Source organism: Tyto alba, unplaced genomic scaffold, assembly GCF_018691265.1.
Source record: "Tyto alba isolate M040663 unplaced genomic scaffold, T.alba_DEE_v4.0 Super-Scaffold_21, whole genome shotgun sequence".
NCBI lineage: Eukaryota > Metazoa > Chordata > Aves > Strigiformes > Tytonidae > Tyto > Tyto alba.
The window spans coordinates 1,881,367-1,902,274 of NW_024881295.1; the positions used below are offsets into that span (position 1 = coordinate 1,881,367).

Genomic DNA, 20,908 nt, shown 5'->3' on the forward strand with positions numbered 1-20,908 from the left:
GGCCGAGCCCATCAGCTGCGCCTCTGCGATAACGTATTTAAGAAGGGACGTGGTGACGGGCAGTGGGACTGGTGAGGAGGAGTTGGGGCAGCTGCGTGAACACCAAGGTCAGTGGAGGAATGGAGGAAGAAAGGAGGGGGGAGGTGTGCCGGAGCAGAGACCCCCCTGTATCCTGTGGGGAGACGGCAGGGCGGCCCCCCCTGCCACCCATGGAGATCTACGGTGGAGCAGACACTGATTTATGGCCTGTGTTTTTCACCTTGATGATCAAGGTGCTGTGCCCGAAGAAGGCCGGGGTCTTGTGGGAAGCAGCCCCTGCTGCTGTAATTCAACGCTGGGAGGATTGCAGCATGCGGGGGTGTCCCACGCCGGAGCAGCTCGGGAAGGGCTGCAGCCGTGGGAGGGAATCCAGTTGGAGAGTTTGTGGAGGACTGTTGACTATGAGAGGGGGACCACATTAAAGCAGGGGGAACAAGTTCCAGAAGCTCCCCCCACTGAAGATGGAGAAAGTGGCAGCACTGACTGCACCCCCCATTCCCTCCCCCTGCGCCACTGGGGGAGGAGGTAGAGATATCGGGAGCAGAGCTGAGCCCGGGAAGAAGGGAGGGGTGGGGGGAAGGTGTTCTCAAGATGTGGCAATGCTTCTCACTGTCCTACTCTGTCTGTTAAGTGTTGTTGTTGTTAGTGTCTGTATTAAATTTGTTATTTTTTTCTTCCCCTAACAAGACTATTTTGTCTGTGACCACAACAGCTGATTCATCCCTCCCTGTCCTGACTTGAATCTGGAGCCTTTGCCTATTTTCTCCTTCTCAGTGATGAGGGGGAAGGGGGAAGTTTGCGGCTGCATGGTGCTCAGTTGCCCTCTGAGCTGAAACCATGACAAAAGCTCACAACACTGGTGAATATTGTGCAAGTTTTCCTTGACAAAAAAAAAAAAAAAAAAAAAAAAAAAAGAGGGGAAGTTCATATGGGTTTTAGTTTTCTTAAAGCTATTTTAATCAACTATTAGCAATTAGCTGTAATTTAGCTGCCATGTGAGACTTCTAATACGAGCAGGGAAGATGCAGTCAGTGGCCTGGATCAGGCAAGTGTTCGGATCATCAGGTCATGTCCAACGTCAACAGATCGACTGAGCCGAAATGGGGTCCTGAGCTCCTGGTCTGGGTCATGAGAGGAGGGGTCACCTGAGAGGTGACCCATCAGGGTCAGTCAGGCTCGTGATGAATTCACAGACTCAGTCCTACGCAGAGTTTGTGAACGTCACTGTTGAAAAATGTCCTGTGCCCACTTACGGACAGTAGCCAAGCACGTGTACGGAAGCAGGTATAACAAGCTAAACAAAACAGTCTTGGACCACCACAGACCTAAAGCAGGGGAGCAAGCTCAACCAAAAGCAGAGACCCAAAGCATCACAGGGAGCAACCAGAAGTATTTATTGGTGTATTTATAAGTCAATTTACAGACATAGCAAAACGGACTTCTCACCCTGTCTGGCACTTCACGCTGACACTTTCAACTGGACTTTTGACACATGGTGGGAAATGGGTCCCTACCTGGGCAATCTGAACCCTGTCCACGGTTCCTTATAAGGTTCTTCTCCTTCCATTCTTGTGCTTTCTTGAGGAACGACCGTGGGGAACAAAGATATATTAAATACTCTGTTCCAGCTTCTCCTTTCGCATATTTCTTTCTCTCCAAAGAAGTACATCTTATGGATAAATACCAAGTGCACTTATAGCAATTTGCAATTCCTTCTTCCCATTTGTTTGAAGATCAATAAGCCAGACTCTTCATCTTCCCTGTGAGCTTCTCTGAGCTTAACATGGTATTCTGTTTCCAGACTAGAACATTTTCCTAGCTTAAAAGTTCACTCTTCTAGTTCACATTTTTAAAGACAGTAACCACCCTTTGTAAATCATGTATCTTTGGAAGTAGTCATTGTACAGGTATCTGCTGAATCTGAGAGTGATCAGGCAGGAACCAACCCCAGACCTTCCAGGTGAGCCTCCCATGCCCCCACAGCCCATCTGCAGGGCATTATACAAAGATTTTAAACAGATTAATCCAGGGCGCTATGCTGTTTAGCTCTAGTGCATCTGTCCCATGGACTGTTAAAACTATCCTTGCCCACACAAGTCAGTTGATAAAACAGCCACGCTGGAGACAACAGAAGCTTTTCCCCCACCCAGTCAAACAGATAAACACCGCAGCACCTCACCTTAAGCTGCCCTAGAACCGTTTCCACGCTACGTACACGTCTCTCCTCTTCTAAACCCAGTTGACTTCCTCAGCCCTCCCAAAACAACAGTTGTGCATGATTCAGTCTGGGAGCTTTCCAGTTGCAGCCATATATTCAGGGAAATTTTGGGTAGTAGCAGTCGTGTTTCCATATCAGTCCAGAGGGATAGAGAAGAATATTTGTAACCTCTCCCACTCAATATGCCCAGTAACACCAGTGCCATTCACTAGAAGACCTAGTCATTATCTGCCTTCCTGGTTTACAAAGCTCCCATTTACATATTTAGACATTACATACCAATCACATTTGAAAACCCCACGGAAGAAGAAAGGGACGGAAGTCAGACTACACTATAAAAATCTCACCGACTTACCACAAAGACAAACTGAAAGTTCTCAGACAAAGAATTACTGAGTTCCACGGAAAACAGGGAAAAAAAAAATAAAAATCACTGGGTTCATTATGAATTACATTTTTAAAAGACCTTCATGTCCTTGTAAAAATGTTTTCAGCTGACCTAAAAAATTATGTTTTGCAATTGTGAAGAGTTCTCAAGGAAAGTATCCACTGCCATGTCCTTCAGCAGTTTCAACAATGAAACTGTATTACCAAGAAGCAACTTCTGTTCTTTGCCAGGGCTGGCTACTGAATCATCATTTCCTCTCAGTACAGCCACTTCTTAAACAATTACCTCTTTCACTTGGAGTCACTATGATTCCCTGTATTGCTTCTCCTGGAGAAGTTTGGCTATGTTCATCACCGTGGCACCTTTTGCTCCCATGGACCTCCTGCAGCAAGGACTTTCAGTATTCTGAATTCCAGCTTCTCGTGGAGAAAGTCCGTATTTGCACAGCCAGCTGCTCCCTGTCAAAGATTTGTCTTGGGATTAAACTGACCAATGGTGCAAAGCCAGTTCCTCCGTGAGGAGCACCTTCTGGTAGAGATGAAGGATGAATCTATACAGACGCAGTCTCCGTCATTTGTTATATTGACATGAAATCTACAGAGCCAAGAGAGAAATCATAATTAGAGCAGAAATTTGGTCTAAAAAATAGAAGACCTATTTCTTTTTCTTTATAAAACTGGGTCTTTAAGACTGTGGAGAACAAAGTAAAGAATGATTTAAAATAAGCCCCGCCTCTCAGCAGGAGGATCAGAATTCATGTGCACATGAAACACACGGTGATGCTCTGATGCTCCTTCTATTAAGCCAAGCTGCTTTGATCCCCACAGGGATGTACCCCGTGTACTTGTACTTCAGAGTCTACAGTGTGTAGTCAGCGCAAAAGGCACAATTCTGCAGAGCAGGAGAGGGAGGATCCCAGCAGGACCCATGACAGCAGTACTCCTCCGGCACGAAACTGGGGCCCTGCCACCGACTTTCCCACCGACTTTGCTGAGCCTCTGCAGAATACACAGGATGTGGCTGCAAAGAAAGCCACTCTCCGAGACACAAAGTGAGCAAAAGCCACGCCTTCTGAGACACAACTCCCCAGCCCCCTGGCCTTCCAACGTGGTCCTGAGCGCCTCGGTTGTTCTTAGGAGGCCCTGTCTATACTGGCTGAGTGCTGAACCCTGCGAAACCAACAGGGCAAGCTCATTCAAACAATTTATAATGTCTACTATTGGTAATTCTTCCTAATAAGGGAAACATCCATCTCATACAGTGGGATCGTACAGAAACAAGTTACTCCAGGCATAACCGAACAGCCACTCTGCGACCACATGAAAAAGGAGGCAATGATGCCCCTTCCCCACTTCTCCGGAGACATAACTAGTTTTATCGTCACAGTATTAGCATTGTTATGACAGCCCTTGTTTGGTAAGATACACCAGTTTATCTACAGTGGAATATGTAACACAGAATAACTTTTGTACTTGGACAAAAAAGCTGACTCTCTTCCCGCACAGTATATTTGAAAGAAAACTCACAAGTTTGTGTCAAATGATTCTCCGTTCACCCAGAAGAATTTGTCTCCTTTCCTGTGCAGCCCAATCCAGAAGTCCGTTATGCGTATTCGATACATTATGAAGTTCTAGACAAAACACAGAATAAAATGACATACAGCTATTAGATTTTTTTATTATGATTATATAGTTTTTTGTATAAAAACTGAACAGATATACACTGCATCACAGAATATACAACGGTGGACTTTTTTTTTCCCCCACGGGTCACTAATGTTTTACTGCTAAACTTAATTAGCTGAAATACTAAAGGAAGCTCTAGATCAATTACTAATAGTCAATGAGGTCCAAGCTGTTTAGTTTGTAGTCATGCAGTGTTACTGACCATCCACCTATACCCTGCCCCACCCCGTCATTAAAAACATCCACACATGTCATTAGAAATACCATATCACATTACACAATAGTCAACTAGTACAAAGGTTTCACTGTATCACCAGGAAAATGGCATTTCAGTACAAGGACATGCATTTAGCTGGGACACAGTGCCTGACTCGGAGCAGGCTGCCTTGACTCTTACATTGCCATAATTTCTGGGATGTTAGTTACATTGTGTCTTTATCAAATTCGAGTCACAAATTTTAAATGCCCCAACTTCCCAATTTTCACACTTTTACTCTCGACAATAATCCTATCATAAATGTGTGAGTTTGTTCCCTTTTCCTATTCCTTATATTCCTGACCGTAAAGTCAGTCGGGACTACCTTACCTCAAACTCCAGGACATTCAGGGGCACACACAGAGTTTATCATCTGTAGCATAAATAAAACAAAGTCTTTCTCGATTCTTTCCTTATGATCCTATAATCATCTCTGAAAACACATTTGGTATAGTGCTATTTTCTTCTGTTTTTCTTAGAAATATAGAACACCCTCAATTGGTAGGACACTACAGGGGACTTAAAGAACATAGTAAAAAGACTGTCTTAGTTTGGGCTGAAATAGAGTTAATACTCCTTTTCAGGGACTAGATGAGTGCTGTGTTTTGGATTTAGCTTTGGGTTTGGTAGGAGAAGATTGCTGACAGTACACTGATGTTTTCAGCTGCTACTGAGACTTCAAGGACTCTCCGACTCCCCATGTCCTGCCCGTGCGCAAGGGCACAGGGAGCAGGGAGGGAGCACGGACAGAGCACCTGACCCTAACTGGCCAGTGAAATATTCCATATCATGGAACATCATGCTCACTGTATAGAGGAGGGGTGGTTGGGAAGGGGGTCTCTCTCGCTTCTGGGATTGTGATTGTGGGATCTTGGTATCTCGGGGTCGCTGGCCGGGAACGGGCTGGGGATTGGTCAGCGGGTGGGGAGCAATTACGCTGTACATTGCCTGTTTATATATTTGTTTTCCCCCTATCATCGTTATTGTTCTCGTTTTATTGCCATTATTAAACTGTTCCTGTCTCAGCCTGCGAGTCTCCCTTCACCCCTCTAATCCCTCCCCCATTCCCAGGTGGGGAGGGGGAAGGGAGGGTGACCAGCTGCGGGGGTTGGTTGCTGATCAGGCCCAAACCACAACAAAGACTTTACTAGTAATTAGGAGTCACAACTCCATTTTTATATTCCGTCAGACTTTATATGTAGCTTGCCTTTTAAATGTCTGAACTATGCTCTGAGGTAACAACAGAATTTGTACAGCAGATTTTAGTGAACAGACCGCACTGAGAAAGTCTGTAGGCTGTACCGACTGGCAGCAAACAAGTCTGCCACACGGTATGCTGGGTTTCAAGCTACACAAGGGAAGAAGTGGTGGAGTTCCAGCAAGCAAATTCAAGGCTCTGGGCACCTTACCAGCTCTTGGTGGCTGTCAATCACTGCAAGGGAAGCTCCGTAGTGAGAGCAGGACTCCTGACTGGAATTCCAATCTGCCAGGGCTCCTGAATGATAGTAACACTTCTTCTTGTAGTACAGCCAGTCATCAGGGCATGGCTCCAGCTGTGGCAATTTAGGCGGATCTTTTGTTGAAATGAAGAAACGAAGAGAGATTTACTTACTCATAATTACATATTTAAATACAACTGGATACACATTTACACGTTCTGGACCCGCTTCGTCTAGCTTAAAAAATATCCGCAGCTGGCACTGAATTAAGCAGGCGATGGGTAAACATAATGCAAATGAAGGACTGTGCTCAGTCTTAGCTTTCTCCACTTGCACCAGCTATGGTGGGTGCAGTAACCCCTGGTTACACACTCACACGCTGGGCACACGCGCGAGTGCAAAGCTCCAGCTACGCTGGAGACACCACGGGTGAGAACATCAGGGCAGAAGTCAATCTTTGACAGAGCACACAGCCTCCCTAACTCTGCTTATGGCTTTGTCATTCCTCAGCATTTTGCCATGCTGCAGCATGTGATAAATAATAGAAGAATTTTGCTTTCGCTAAAAGTAATTAAACAATTACTTTTATTGAATTAGGCTGAAGCTGTTATTAGTACAATGATACAAATTTTAAGAAAAGTAAAATAATTTACTAGTGGGAAAAGAGAAGAGAGGGGGGATTGATCAGAGGAAACACCAACCCAACAGCCCCCCCTTTTTCCTTTGGAATGCTCACCAGATGGTCCATATCAAAGGATGGTAACTCCTTTGCAATGGAATGGCAAAGAACATGATGGGCCCTCTCTGTTATCTCCTGTTCTTGAGATAAGAGAGGAACTGGAGCCACTGAGCCAGAAAGACAAAAGAGCTACAAATTAGCCCAGACCTGAAGGACAAGGTGTACGTGACCACAGGACTGAGTTTGCGCAGAAATAAGGGTCAACGAGCGAACACAGTGAAGAAGACTACGGGCCTTCATCTGCAGCCCCCTGCCCACGACCCCCAGGGAGCACTGCGCAGGCGCGACGGGAGGAATTTGGGTTGGGGGGATATGTTAATGATTTCTCGGAACTAATTGTAATATTCCCTCCCTATCCTTAGAAGTAGTGATGCATATGTATTAGAGTAGATGAATATGTAACCATTTATACAATAAAAGGGAGCCCCTTTTGGCTCCAGGGCGCGCCATTGCGCCCAGCGCTGTATTCTTTGCTCCACTGACTTTGTCCCCAATAAAACTTTTTTTTATATATACGTGGGCTTGTTTCTCACAAGCATAATGAAAACTTGCAGAAAATTTTTTAAAAAAAAAGTCAGTTTAGTGCTACCAGAAGCAACTGGCTAAGGACAACCGGTAACACAATTTAGTTTCACTTTTCTGGATTCTATCTCTCAGTAACAGCAGCCATAACAAGTGTGGGAGGAAGCTGAAAATCAGTGGAAATACCTCTTCCCCCTCAGCAACAGAGACAGAATCACGAAAGAGAGAAGTACTGCATTTCTCTTTCAAGAGCTAGGTTTCTTTAAATAAATGCACTCACTTAAGGTAATCCATATTAAGAGTAAAATCACAGCAACAGCGATGACAATTCCCGCAATTCTTTTCCAGAAGGAGAGGTGTGAACACGTATCTAAGGAGAGCGAAAGATTAATGCACGTCAGGGAGTAAAGCGCACATAAGGATCTGAAGAGTCAGGTCAAAAAACCCCACGCAGAGATACATTAGCCCCATTAAGAGTTCTCAAAAAAATTTCACCTACGCCGGAAACGAGCGGCTTCCTCAGTCATTCAGAACTTCTAAAACCCGACGAGATCTTCCAAAGTTACCAAATCCCACGGAAATACCCGCAGGACGCAGCTCGTGCCCACGGTGCCGCCGTGCGGGGACGGGCGGTGCCCGGGCCCCGCCAGCCCACTGCCCCCCCCGGTGTCCCGTCCCCCCCCCCCCCTCCTCCCGGGGCCGGCCGTGGCCCCACCGCAGCCCCGGCCCGGCCCGTCTGACTCACCGGGCAGCGCTGCGCGTCCCCGGCGTGTCGCCGCCTCCCCGAGCAGCAGCTCTCCCTCCGGCGTCCGCCCCCGCCGCACCGCCGGCGGGCGGGCCGCGGGGGACCCGTGCCCGGGCGGCAGCCGGGCCAGCAGCGGGTCGGAGGAGAACCGCCGCCGCAGCCGCCGCAGCCGCCGCAGCTCGTCCCGGCGCCAGGACGGGGAGAGCCGAGCCTCGCCGCCGCCTGCCTCCGCCATCGCCGGCGCGGGGCGGAAGCCGACCGCCGCCCCGTCGGTTTCGCTCCCGGGAGGCGCTTCGAGGTGGGGGGGGCCCGCGCAGGCAAACGGGGCAGAGAAGGGCTAAGCGGGCGCGGAAGCAGCGGGAAGGCTCCGGGCGGGCTGGCGGAGGCCGGCGGCGTGCCCGCGGACCGGCCGGCCACCGGGGCCGCCGTTTCACCGCCCGCAGCCGGTGGCCACCGGGGACGCCCCCCCCCACCCGCGGCGCCGGCGGGAGGTGGGGAGCCGCGGGAAGTGGGGGGCCGCGGGAAGTGGGGGGCAGCGGGAAGTGGGGGGCCGCGGGAAGTGGGGGGCCCCGGGAGGCGGGGGGGGGACCTTGGGAAGTGGGGTGCTGCGCCTGCCGGGGCTCATCCCGGCGGCCCCGGGCAGCCCCCGGCAGCGCCGAAGCCGAGGGGAGGTGGGGACTGAGGAGCGGGGGGATGACGGCTGAGGAGGAGGGAAGCGGGTCCGCTCAGGTGGGGGCGGGGGGCAGGCGGCGGCCCCGCGGGTCACCTGCAGTCGCTTTGCGGCCTAGAGCAAAGAGCTCCTGGGGCTTCCTCCAAAGTAAAAAGCTCGTCCCCAAAAGTGAGAGCAGATCTCGTTAGCTAAATTCAGGCTCTCAGAAGTGGCAGTATTTTTTGTGGCTCGATGAAATTTTGCTGGCTGCCTGTTTTTTCTTCAGTCTTCCAAAGTTTTTTTTTTTGCCAGCCTCTGCCTTCAAGAAATGCCTTGTGTTGCAGAGCGTGGTGGCTCACCTGAACCCCAGCTGGCTACGTTGCTCACTGTTACACCCCAAAAGCCAGGGCTGGGGAAGAGGCTTTTTCCCTAGAGTGGACAAGAATGTTCAAGGAGAAATTCCTCAGTGGCTGGCATCGGAGCCGGTGCTTCTCCAGCGCAGTAAGGAAGTGTAGCATGCTCGCTGGAGGCAAGAGGCCCAGCTGACGAGCTGGCATGTATTTATGCACTGAACAATGAATATCCAGGCACTAAAATGGACAGCGTGTTTTGGAGATGTGTTTGGGGCATTCAGAAGAGTCTTTGGGGAAAGAGCACCTTACTGGAGATCGTAATTCGAAGCGTTAATTTCTTTCTTCTTTTGTTGGATGGACCAAGCACAAGTGGAGTCTGGTTCTTTAGGGACCTAATTACTCGTATGAATTTGTGGAGTTGAGGAGGCCTCTGAGGCATGTGCCAAGTAACATAAATAATAGTAACAATGAAAAGAAATATGTTGAAGCCATTACTAAAGAGGAAAGTTTTGGTTTTTTTTTTTTTTCCTTTTATAACCTAACTCATGAAGATGAATTGACATTTCTGCACTGACACAGTAATGTTTACATTTGCCTATTCTTTGGGTGACTTTTTCTGTTAAATTTATGTAACTGAAAGTGGGATTTGAGAAAAAACTGCGAAGAAGACACCACTCAGAGTGAGCACAAGAAGGTACAGTGAACTTCCGTCTGCAGACCAGGCTCAGTCTCACTTGGGAAAATGCCACAACTTTTTACATGCGGACAAAACTAATTTAAGCTACATAGTGGTGAAGTGGAAACCGCTGGGTTTTGTGGCCTTTACCTCCTGCCTTGGTAGGGCCCATCCCTTCCCTGTCACATTGTTCCCATCATCTCTGTCCTTCCCCTCAATTACAGTGCTTATTCCCCATCGCCCCCCTCCCTGGGAAGGAGGATATGTGCAATGTATCTGAGGCCCACTTTCTCCTTTCAGTGGGCCTTGGGTATATTGCACAAGCTCCTTATTTCTATTTGTTTCCTCCTTTATCTGTCCCCCTTGCCCTCATCCCCTCAGCTACAGGCAACAGCTAAGGCAGCTTTGGGATTTCTACTGTTTCCACTTGTTTGTAGGCAGTAGGGGAAGCACTTGTTAAATGTAGCTTCTTTCTTTGTTTCCCATCTGTAGATGGGGTCTGAAGATGAACAGGAGCCTAAGACCAACCAGGAGGCACAAGCAGTTGTTGGGAACACAGACCCCACTAGTGCCAAACAAGATGCTGAACACGAAGAGGCAGTTAGTTCCCGGGTGCAAAGGATAGAGAGGTGCTGTAAAGAGTGTTTCCTGCAGTCAAAACGTAAGATTTTTTTTCCTTTGGTTTTAAGTGAGACGTCTTCCTGAAGGAAGTCTGAAGTATACGTCCAAATCTAGTTCCTGGTCCCGTGGCTTGGCCAGGACAAAACCTTGGAGTTTACTTCTAGGCAAAGCTGTAGTCACAAAAATTAAGATAACTGTTATGTTTGATGGAAGTGTGAACTATTTATGTTTGATCCTTTTGTGTGAGAACAAGACATTTTTCTGTGTGGTAGTTTACCTGAATGAAATACTCTTGGATAAGATGTAGGACATGAAGCCAAACCCCATTAGAGAAAGTAGTTTGTACCTTTGCAACAGATGAGCTTGTATATCTGCATTGACATTTGTGTGTGAAGGACAGACAGCTTGTGGCAAGAAGAAGATACATTTAATTCAAGACTGCAGCCATAATCTGAACCTCAACCTTTAATGTTTGAATTTCATGAGAACATTCTCCTCTTTTCCGAACATGAATGTGGCTTGATTGGCGTTAGTGATGACCTATGAATTCTCAGCCTCCAGAGGTTATTGCTAAGGGATCTGCAAAATATAGAGGAGATGATAAACTTGGGACTGGAAGCCTTAAATTTGCTGTACATGGATCTGCACATCTGTGAAAAACTGTAGGGTGTATCCAAATCAAAAAAAATGTGAATTAGGGGATTGTTGGCCATTTTATCGAACTGTCCAGTTACATAAATGTTAATTCAGGACGCCCTGTTTGACTTCAGTAGTTCTTTGTATTTACATACTTGGAGCTTAAATGAAAGGCTATCCTGCTGCTCTCACCTAATGCTGAAATACAATCTGAGCCCAAGTGCTCAGATATAGAAAACCATTAATGTTCTTCTTTTTCACAGTCTTTTGGCTATGCCTAATTTTTGGATTTCTGCTGGTGATCATCATTACATTTGGTAAGCTTTTGGAACCTCTTCCATCTGAGATATCTTTCCTCTGACTACTGGGCTCCAGGATCGCAGCAGTCGAGTACAGCAACATTAGCCTTCTGCAGTGCCCGTAGAGTGACAAGACCGGGGGCTTCCATCACTATTTCAGTTGTTTTGATGTCAGTATAAGGTTGAATAACCTCCAGGGAGAATTTAAAAGGAGAGAGAATTCTCCCTACAGATAAAATCCAGATGATTCAGCTGTAAACTTTTTTTTTTTCTTTTTGCTGCTTCCTTACTACTCTCGAGTGTAGTTTCTTGCCTGGCCATGCACGTGGTGTATGCATGTCTTGTCTGTGCTTATCACCAGTAACTTACCTGGTTATGCCAGCTGGTGCACGAAGTCAGCATCGCATCTCCAGGCATAGACTGCAGACTTACTGTGTGGGCTGCTTGTATATCTGGTCTTGAGGGCTCCTTTATTGTCACATGTGGAAGACAGCTACGTTATACAGGTAGCTTATCTTTCTCACACGTAGTCTTTGGGGATCATTCTGCCTTTCTGTTTTTAAAAATCCGTTTGTGTTACATGCTGTATTTTTAAGAGGTCAGCCCTACCTCCCACTGGCACTGCAGAGGCCAGATGTGCTCCTGCTGTCACACGTGGAACTATTCTATAGGAGCAAAGGCTGTGCTGCCTGCAGTATTGCCTGAGGTATCCAAGCCACTGGGTGCATGTGCATGCAGCCCCATCTGCACAGGGAGCTCTTGAATGTCTGTGTGAAATACAGCTTCGGTCTTCCCCCTGCAACAGCACAAGGTACAGTAGGGAGGTCCTCTGCACGTGCATGGAAACAAATGGAGGATGGTAATGACATCTGTTCCTGTTGATTTTCCTTTGCTTTGTTAGGCGTTTATTTAAATGGAATCAGTCACATTTTCTTGGAGGGGCTGAGGACAGTGCTCACGGGTGACTTGCTAAGGGGTCTTCAATTATACATAGCAAGGAGAGTAGCTGATTAGAAAGGAAAAGAGAACAAGTGTGGTAACAGCAGGCTGCAGAATCTGGGAGATAAATTCACTTTCTGCAAGCCCCTCGACTCACATAATGAAATTTCATTTCAATATTAGCCATCTCCAACCTTAAGCAGTGGCTAAGTGGACTTTGGGTGCAGAAGGTCTGGATTTGATCCCAGCAGGATGACCCAGGAAATACACTTTATATACTGCATGAGCCTGGGTGTGTTACAAAAGACACCATGCTGCACAGAAAAGGTCACTGTAACCGCAGATTATTTTTGTTTGGAAAATATAAACCAAAGCAAATGCAAATTAATTCTCTTCATGGCAAGAAATTAAACTCTGCACTGAAACGAAACATGCCAGTGAGTCCTGTCACCCCCACAGAGCTACTGTGACAGAAAGTTGAACAGAGGGCATCAAAATGTGCAGGGGAACAACTCCAATGAACCATTCTCCAAACCATTATCTCCAAATAATAATATTTTTTACCTCTCTGTGAACAGACAGATTTCATGAGCATCATATCAACACCTAATTTACTTACCTTCACACAGATTTATCAAACACTTAAAGGTCTGATACAAAATCAAAGCAATTGGTCTTCGTGAGATATCTCACCAGTTGTAGATATTCAGGCAACTTCATTACTTAAAATGAATTTGATCAATAAACTAACAGTGTGAGGTTTATTACCCTATCACTGGATTTAAAATGGGTTGAGTATAAATAGTCAATTGTCAATGCCTGTAGTTCTCTAAAATTCAGCAGTGTTTTCCAAACACTACTTGTTTTCTTCTGATCGTAATAATTAGGCTGCAGTCCCCAACTTTCATGTTTCTCAGCTGAAGACAGTGCCTGGAAGGCAGGCAAGGTTAGGACCTTTGCCCTTCCTTTGGCTTCTCTTCTGGCATCTAGTGTGACATTGGCTTCCAAAAAACCTACATTTTAGATTGAGTTGTGCTGAGAAATGCTAAGATTTTATTTACTCAGTAGAAATTTTGTTCTTTGTTTTCCTTTGTAGCTGTAAAACATGAGATATCTCACCACAGAAAATTTCCTCTTGAACAGTGTCCCAGCGAGTGGATAGGTTATAAAAAGAAATGTTACTTCATCTCAGAGGAAGAAAAAAACTGGACATCTAGTCAGACCTTCTGCGCTAAGAATCAATCCTTGCTGGCCATTTTTGAAAACCAGGAAGAAATGGTAATGGGGAAAAAAAAAAAAACAACAAAACAGAACACAACTTCTGTATCTCTCTTTCCTTGACAAAACTTCCTTTTTTTTTTTTTTTTTTTTTTTTTTTTTTTTGGCATGCAATGCTTATCCTTTGAATGTCTCTAAAATAAGTAAGCTGGGTGACTCCAGGTAGTGGGAAGTGCCAGCTCTGCCACTGGAAGGAGGTGGCTGGCTGCCGCAGGTGCAGCAGCAGTACCAGCTGCCCCACACTGCTTTGGTGCCTGGATTTGCCTTGAATGACTGTGAAAAGTTCTTTGTTGTGAATCGGTTTGCGTACTTTTACTTTTCTGTCCTATGGACCTTAATCTTCAAAGCAGGTATGATTCTGTCCAACATCCAGTACAGACAAATGAATTGTTACTTTGGTTCCTACAAGAAACCAAACATTTAAAACTATTTCTCAGTGTAGTGGAAATTATCCATCTTTATCAGCTTGCATCTGTTTTCAGATATGCCTTAATGCCTCTTGGACATGCATGCTTATACCAGTGGTGGGAATATACCCCCACTGAAGCTGTTTTGGACATGTTCTCATGCTAATAGGTTTGTTAAAATACTTTGGTTTGCCAGTATTATGGTCCGCTTGCACTGAGTTGACCAATGCTAGTGACATCTTGCTACTGCATGCTACTAAAACTGTAATATGCTTTTACAGATCTGTCTTTTGAGTATTGTCAATGAGAAACTAGTCTAACCAAAAAGTCAGTTTTTAGATAGATTGACATCTGAGCTTTCTTGTTACTGTGATTGTTGAATAGAGGTCAAAAGGCTACTTTTCTGTTTGGCTGGTACATATTAATGGTGTAGCAGATATTGAAATGGAGGAAACCTCAGTGAAATTACACAGATTAAGTCACATCTGAATTTGACTTGAGCTATAAATATTTTTACAGCTACAATAATTTCAACAATGAGAAGGATGCAAGGCTTATTTCTTTCTTCATGATGAGCCCCTTACTGAATGTGGTCTCTCATTTTATCCCATCATCTGACCCATTTCTTTGCCAATAATTCCAACCATATTTGCCAGCTTGCCCCCTCTCCACAAGCCCCTTCTGCATGGCTGCCCTGTGAGTGATCACCTCTTACCAAATTTGTAAATGCCGCTCTTCCTTATGCATCTAAAAGGTTCACTTCTAGTTCAGCTCCTGTGATACTCAGCTGATAATTAGCTAGGCAGAAATTGGTGTTATTCATACTGCTGCTTAAAAACTTTATACCTACAAACTGTAAACACGATTTATGAAAGAAGAGCACAGGAACACTGGCATTGGCTTACCGGGCCAGATTTATACTCTGGTATGCGTTGGCTGGTCTCCAGCACTGGGTAGCATGAGCCCACACTGGAAGAAGGTACACCAAAAACTGCAGGAATGAGACAATTCCTTCTGAACTGTACTGAATTGAAGTTGCTGGAGGAGAGTGGAGAAATATAAGGGTGCACTCCTTTCCATGTCCATTAGAGTCCGTGCTGACAGCTAATATTTCTCTGATTTTTAAGTTCACTGAGTCTAATGATAGCCACCTTGTTTCAGGGAGTTCTATAATATTAACCCACTGCAAGTGCTGTGTCTGTTATCTTCCATCGTTCTTTGATGTGTTTGATACAGGTTGTTGTAAACCTGTGGAGCAGTGAACTGTCTTCTACTCTTTTTATGTGTACATCCACAGATAAAAAACTTTAAATTACTTAAATAATAATTGGGAAGGGGAGGAGTTCCCATATGCTCACCTGAAATGCAGGAAAAACCTGTATGTACCAGCTTATTTAGACCAAGTTGCATATGTAGAGTTTGATAAACATATATGTACAGACAAAACCAATACATGATATTTGGATATTTTTGTATGTAGTGAACAGTAATAATTTTCAAGGGTATAGAATTCAATAACTTCACTAAACTTTATGATACTATAAGGGTCAAATCAAAGGCAGAATTAGGCTCTTAACTCTCAGTGAAATCATTAGAAACGTGTTCTAGATGACAGAGTGATGAACTAGTTCTCAAAAGTTGCCGCAGGAATTTGCTTCTCATTGTAAGAGCTCATGTTGACAAAAATCAAAAATGCATTTTGTTTTGTTTTTTGTTTTTTTTTTTTTTTTTTAGAATTCTTTAGCTAAACGTTTGAATATAGATGACTCCTGGATTGGATTGCGCAAGAAAGGTGAAACCTTCTACTGGGAGAATGGCATTGCCTTGAAGGAGGACTCGTAAGTTCCTTCTGATTTTCTAACGTGCATCATAGAACCATCAAATCACAGAATGGTTTGGGTTGGAAGGGCTCATAAAATCATCTTGTTCCAACCCATCCTGCCATGGGCAGGGACACCTTCCACTAGAGCAGGTTGCTCAGAGCCCCGTCCAACCTGGCCTTGAACCCTTCCAGGGAGGGGGCAGCCACAGCTGCTCTGGGCACCCTGGGCCAGCGCCTCAACACCCTCACAGTTAAGAATTTCTTCCTTATATCTAATCTAAATCTACCCTTTTACTTTAAAACTGTTACTCTTGTCCTGTCACTACATGCCCTGCCAAAGAGTCCCTCCCCATCTTTTCTGTAGGCCCCCTATAGCTACTGGAAAGCCATTGTAAGGTCTCCCTGGAGCCTTCTATTTAGGCTGAACATCCCCAGCTCTCTCAGCCTGCCCTCACAGGAGAGGTGCTCCAGCCCCCCGATCATCTTCATGGCCTCCTCTGGACTCGCTCCAGCAGGTTCATGCCCTTCTTTTGTTGGGGGCCCCAGAGCTGGACACTGGTGGGGTCTCACAAGAGTGGAGTAGAACAGGAGAATCCCGTCCCTCAACCTGTTGGCCACACTTCTCTTATTGCAGCCCAGGATACAGTTGCCTTTCTGAGCTGCAGATGCACATTGCCAAGTCATGTTGAGCTTCTCGTTAACCAACACCCCAGAGTCCTTCTCCACAGGGCTGCTCTCCATCCACTCATCACCCAGCCTGGATTTGTGCTTGGGGTTGCCCTGACCCATGTGCAAGGACCTTGCACTTGGCCTTGCTGAACTTCATGAGGTTTGCATGGGCCCACCTCTCAAGCCTGTCCAGGTCCCTCTGGATGGCATCCCTGCCCTCCCGTGTGTTGACCACACCACACAGCTCGGTGTCATCAGCAAACTTGCTGAGCGTGCACTCAATCCCACTCTCTGTGTTGCCGGAAAAGGTGAAAGATGTTAAACATCACTGGTCCCAACGCTGACCCCTGAGGACTGCCACTCATCAGTCCTCTCTACTTGGACATCAAGGAGTTGACATCAACTCTTTGAGTGCGACCATCCAGCCAATTCCTTGTCCACCGAGTGGTCCATCCATCGAATCCATGTCTCTCCGATTTAGAGACAAGGATGTCGTGTGGGACAGTGTCAGATGCTTTGCATGAGTCCAGGTAGATGACACCAGTTGCTCTTCCTTTACCCACCAACACTTTAACCCAGTTCTAGAAGGCCACCAAATTTGTCAGGCACGATTTTCCCTTAGTGAAGCCATGTTGGCTGTCACCAGTCATCTCCTTATTTTTCATGTGCCCTAACATAGTTTCCAGGGGGATACACTCCATGATCTTTCCAGGCACAGTGGTGAGACTGACTGGTCTGTAGTTCCCCAAGTCCACTTTTTTGCCCTTTTTAAAAATGGGGGTTATGTTTCCCCTTTTCCAGTCAGTGGGAACACCGGACTGCCACGACTTCTCAAATATGATGGATAATGGTTTAGCCCCTTCATCTGCCAGTTCCCTCAGGACCCACGGATGCATCTTATCAGGTCCCATGGACTTGTGCACTTTCAGGTTCCTTAGATGGTCTTGAACGTGAGCTTCTCATACGGTGGGTGGTTCTTCACTCTCCCAGTCCCTGTCTTTGCCTTCTGTGACTTGGGCAGTGTGGCTGGAGCACTTGCTGGTGAAGACCGAGTCAAAAAAGTCATTGAGTACCTCAGCCTTCTCCATCTCCCAGGTAACCAGGTCTCCTGTTTCTTACAGAGAGGGCCCGCATTTTCCCTAGTCTTCCTTTTATCACCAGTGTACCTACAGAAGCTTTTCTTGTTGCTCTTGACATCCCTGTCCAGATTTAATTCTAAAGCAAATGTAGAATGAGAGTTTACAGCACAATGTTATTTCTATCAGGATTCCTTTTTTTTCCTGTGATTTATAACTATGACTTTGAAAATGAGCTCTTTGCAGTTATTACCGATCTAACTCCAATAGCATCGATGTAGAGGAGTCCCTAATTCAAGGTTTTTTTGGTAGAGCAGCAAATCAAGATAATGTAATTGATCATCTCTATTTACCTTAATTTATACATAGTTTTTAGTACATATTATAGACATTTCAGTCTCTTTTCAAATCTTCAGAATTTTTGTTTTCTAGTGCTTGTCTTCCTCAAATACACAGTATCTAGCAAATACATTTTTTAGGGATGAAAGAGAATGAAGGGACATGTATGAGGGAATAATCATCTTCAGATGAATTAAGCAACTTCATAAGAATAAGTTGCATCTGCTTTAGTGAGCTTGTTACAACCTGCACACAACCCAGATTTTCCCCCTATTTATATAAAAAATATGGGGGCTACAACAGTTCTGCATCAAGCCCGTGAAACAGCAGTTCCCCTTGTCTTGCTGTCTGTAGTATTTATGACCTCAGTAATTCTAGGCAGGATATATCATAAATTGTCTTTTATCTTTCCTCCTGTTACTGTATGATACCTGGTACGGACCATTCATAGAGATTCATGCAACACTGCATGAGCTAAACAGGCTTTTCTAACATGACATTTCACTCACCTTGCTTTTAGCAGCTGAAACTACCATATCACAAGGGACCAAAGTCAACTGGAAACTACTTCAGTAGAAATTTTGTTTTACAGCAGGCTAAAATATTTGGCTCAGTAGTAGAAATTATTTAGTAATCACTGTTTTCTTCCTGTATTTTTTCAGTTTCCAGATACGGAATCACTCTGAATGTGCCTACTTGGATGCTTCCACTATTTCTACATCAGCATGCTCTTTGCCCAGGCGCTGGATCTGTTTCCAGCTTCCCTGAAGCGACGACTTAAATCTTCACTTGATGTTGACAGTTAAGACATAACCATCATACGGTCACTTTGGATACATGGCAGGCTTACTGTGGCCACACTGTCTCAGACCATCTGGAAGCCTAAGTTGGAGAGAAGAGGATTTGTCTCCGCTTCTAAAACATGCTTCTGGGTGTTCACTGCTAGGACAGAAGAGGAATGTGCTTAGTCCAGTTTACAAATCACCTGCAGTGGAGTATACGAGTGCTGACTGATGAAGCTGAAGGTTCAGTGGGATAGATCTGTGCTGATCTTCTGATAAATAAGGATCTCTTTCGTGTTTTCTTTCTTCTCAGCACATGGCCTTGAGGATATGCAGCAGCCAGAAACATCAGCCAGCCAGCACGTCTGCAGACAAATCAGGGCTCTGGTTTCTCCAGAAATGCTTCACTGAACTTTGTATTGACTATTTCAGTACATTTCCCTATGAGACAGTGTTCTGACCACACCTTAAGCCCCCATTTGTCCCTCTTACCTCTTTTTATTTCTGCACCTGGGTGATTAATCTTATGTGTTTTTAAGTAAAGAAATATATTCAGTTTGCACTGTGGCCAGTCTCTGGCCATCACTGACATCAACACTTCCTGTGACTGGAGTGATGGAAACTTCAGTACTTACTAAAGGAAGGAAGGAACTTAAAAAGCCTATCCTACTCCTCCAGCTTTTCGTGTGGTCTTTCATGTTGATGTTTACCAGGTTTGTTCATGCTAAGATTTGAGCTTGTTCAGAAAATCAACAGGCACCCACCAGTAGGATGATTTGTGCCCATTTGCATTATCTGCACACCTAGTGCACAGCCATCTGAGGAAAAGTGCACGTTCAGGGTTTTTTTGCACCCCGTGGAAGCAGTGTTTTGTCTGTGCAGAAAATGTCCTGCCACTGGAGAGTGTAGCATTTACTGATCACAAAGCGCAGGATGACAGTGTTCTGAGGAGGCAGCGGTGGCAGGGGGGGGGACGTGAGAGCTGCCACCATTTGCTGGTACCCCTGTGCTGAAGCTTCCCAGGCATCATCAGCACAACATTTCAGCTGCTCCGTTCCCGGAGTGGGTGTGAGAGGTCTGCGTGAGCTTCTCACAGTTGCACTGTGTTTGCAAAAATCTACAGCAGGTGGGTAGAGCAGAGAGCTGGGGGCAGTAACTTCGTTTGCCTCAGGGAGATCAGCTGGAATTTCTGTTGGAGCCTTCGGTTGGCTGGTTACTGAAAGGACACCAACAGAGACATTTACATTTCTCTACCACTTGCATCTTACCTGCTAACGATGATAGAGTCATCGTTTAGGTTGGAAAAGACCCTTAAGATCATCAAGTCCAACTGTAAATGATGTAGCAGGCTGGTAAGAAGTGCCTGGAAAGTGACCAATATATACACATGATGCTAAAGGTGACAGGTTGTGTCACTGAATTACTTTTTGAGATCCTGTGTGGAGGGACACTAGTCCTGAATCAGGTCCCACTGATGGCAGCTTCCCACCCAAGTGCTTCCACAGCTAACTGCACGCAGGTTAGCCCTGCTTTACACTGGTGCAAATTAAGTCAGAACTCACGCTCTGCATTTCAGAAGCTGGACAGGTCATTATGACTTACATAAATAATTTATTTTGATAGACTACGACGAGGAATGTAACGAACCTCAAAGACCTGCAATGTGAAAAGTTCCCTTTATAAGCTCCTGGGAAGAGACTTTTTGATAGAGGGAGTAGAGGAGGAGGTGTAAGACAGTTTGGGGCTCTTAGCTACTGTAACTTGGATGTTCTGTCTGGGATTCTGAGATAACCAAGAGCTGTCTTGATCAAATTGCACTTGTAGACAACTACAGATTTTGTTTTATATTTGTCTACGCTGAACTAAGCTATTTTCTGTTATCAACAGATTTCCCCATGTTGGAAGTTTTAAGGGATTTTTGTTGTTAAAAGAAAGGTCTGACTGAGATCATCAGCTTTCAGGAAGCACAAGTGACTGGTGTGCCAGTCAGCTGTATTTGCACATGGACACACACTTTCAGCTTGTTCTTCTGAAATTAGTGTTCAGGATCAGGTGCTGAAGACATATCATACCTGTACACAGTAAGCAGCAAAGGGAGGGAATTACCCAAGAGTGACAGTGTCACGCTCACACAGGACTGTGTTAAATAAGCATTTCAATAACTGATTGGAACATTTTTAAACAGAGATGGGATGGCTTAAATGTCTAGTTATGCGTGATTCCTTGAAGTTCAGCACAACTGTTATTTTTCTCATAGGTTCATTTGTAAGTTGTATAATAACTCATTAAACAGATCCCTTCCTTGCAAATATCCCAGTTTCAGTTATTTTC

General features: G+C 45.5%; 2 protein-coding genes across 3 annotated transcripts; one reads left to right on the forward strand and one right to left on the reverse strand.

Moving 5' to 3' along the window:
* Positions 1–1,409: 1,409 nt before the first annotated feature.
* Positions 1,410–8,266, reverse strand: LOC104364006 (C-type lectin domain family 2 member L-like). 2 transcript variants are annotated; one of them, XM_042795499.1, is made up of 5 exons: positions 8,032–8,266; positions 7,567–7,656; positions 5,996–6,159; positions 4,172–4,275; positions 1,410–3,239 (listed from the first exon to the last, which is right to left on the reverse strand). In XM_042795499.1, the coding sequence occupies exons 1-5, from the start codon at positions 8,264–8,266 to the stop codon at positions 3,107–3,109; spliced, it is 726 nt and encodes a 241-aa protein (XP_042651433.1). In that variant the 3' UTR covers positions 1,410–3,106. The 2 variants fall into 2 exon arrangements, with proteins under 2 accessions (XP_042651433.1, XP_032850954.2); XM_032995063.2 differs by lacking the exon at positions 8,032–8,266 and adding an exon at positions 7,786–7,918.
* Positions 8,037–20,886, forward strand: LOC104361162 (C-type lectin domain family 2 member B-like). The gene is made up of 6 exons (XM_042795500.1): positions 8,037–8,329; positions 10,202–10,370; positions 11,230–11,283; positions 13,301–13,482; positions 15,624–15,727; positions 18,458–20,886. The coding sequence occupies exons 2-6, from the start codon at positions 10,202–10,204 to the stop codon at positions 18,561–18,563; spliced, it is 615 nt and encodes a 204-aa protein (XP_042651434.1). The 5' UTR covers positions 8,037–8,329; the 3' UTR covers positions 18,564–20,886.
* Positions 20,887–20,908: the final 22 nt, after the last annotated feature.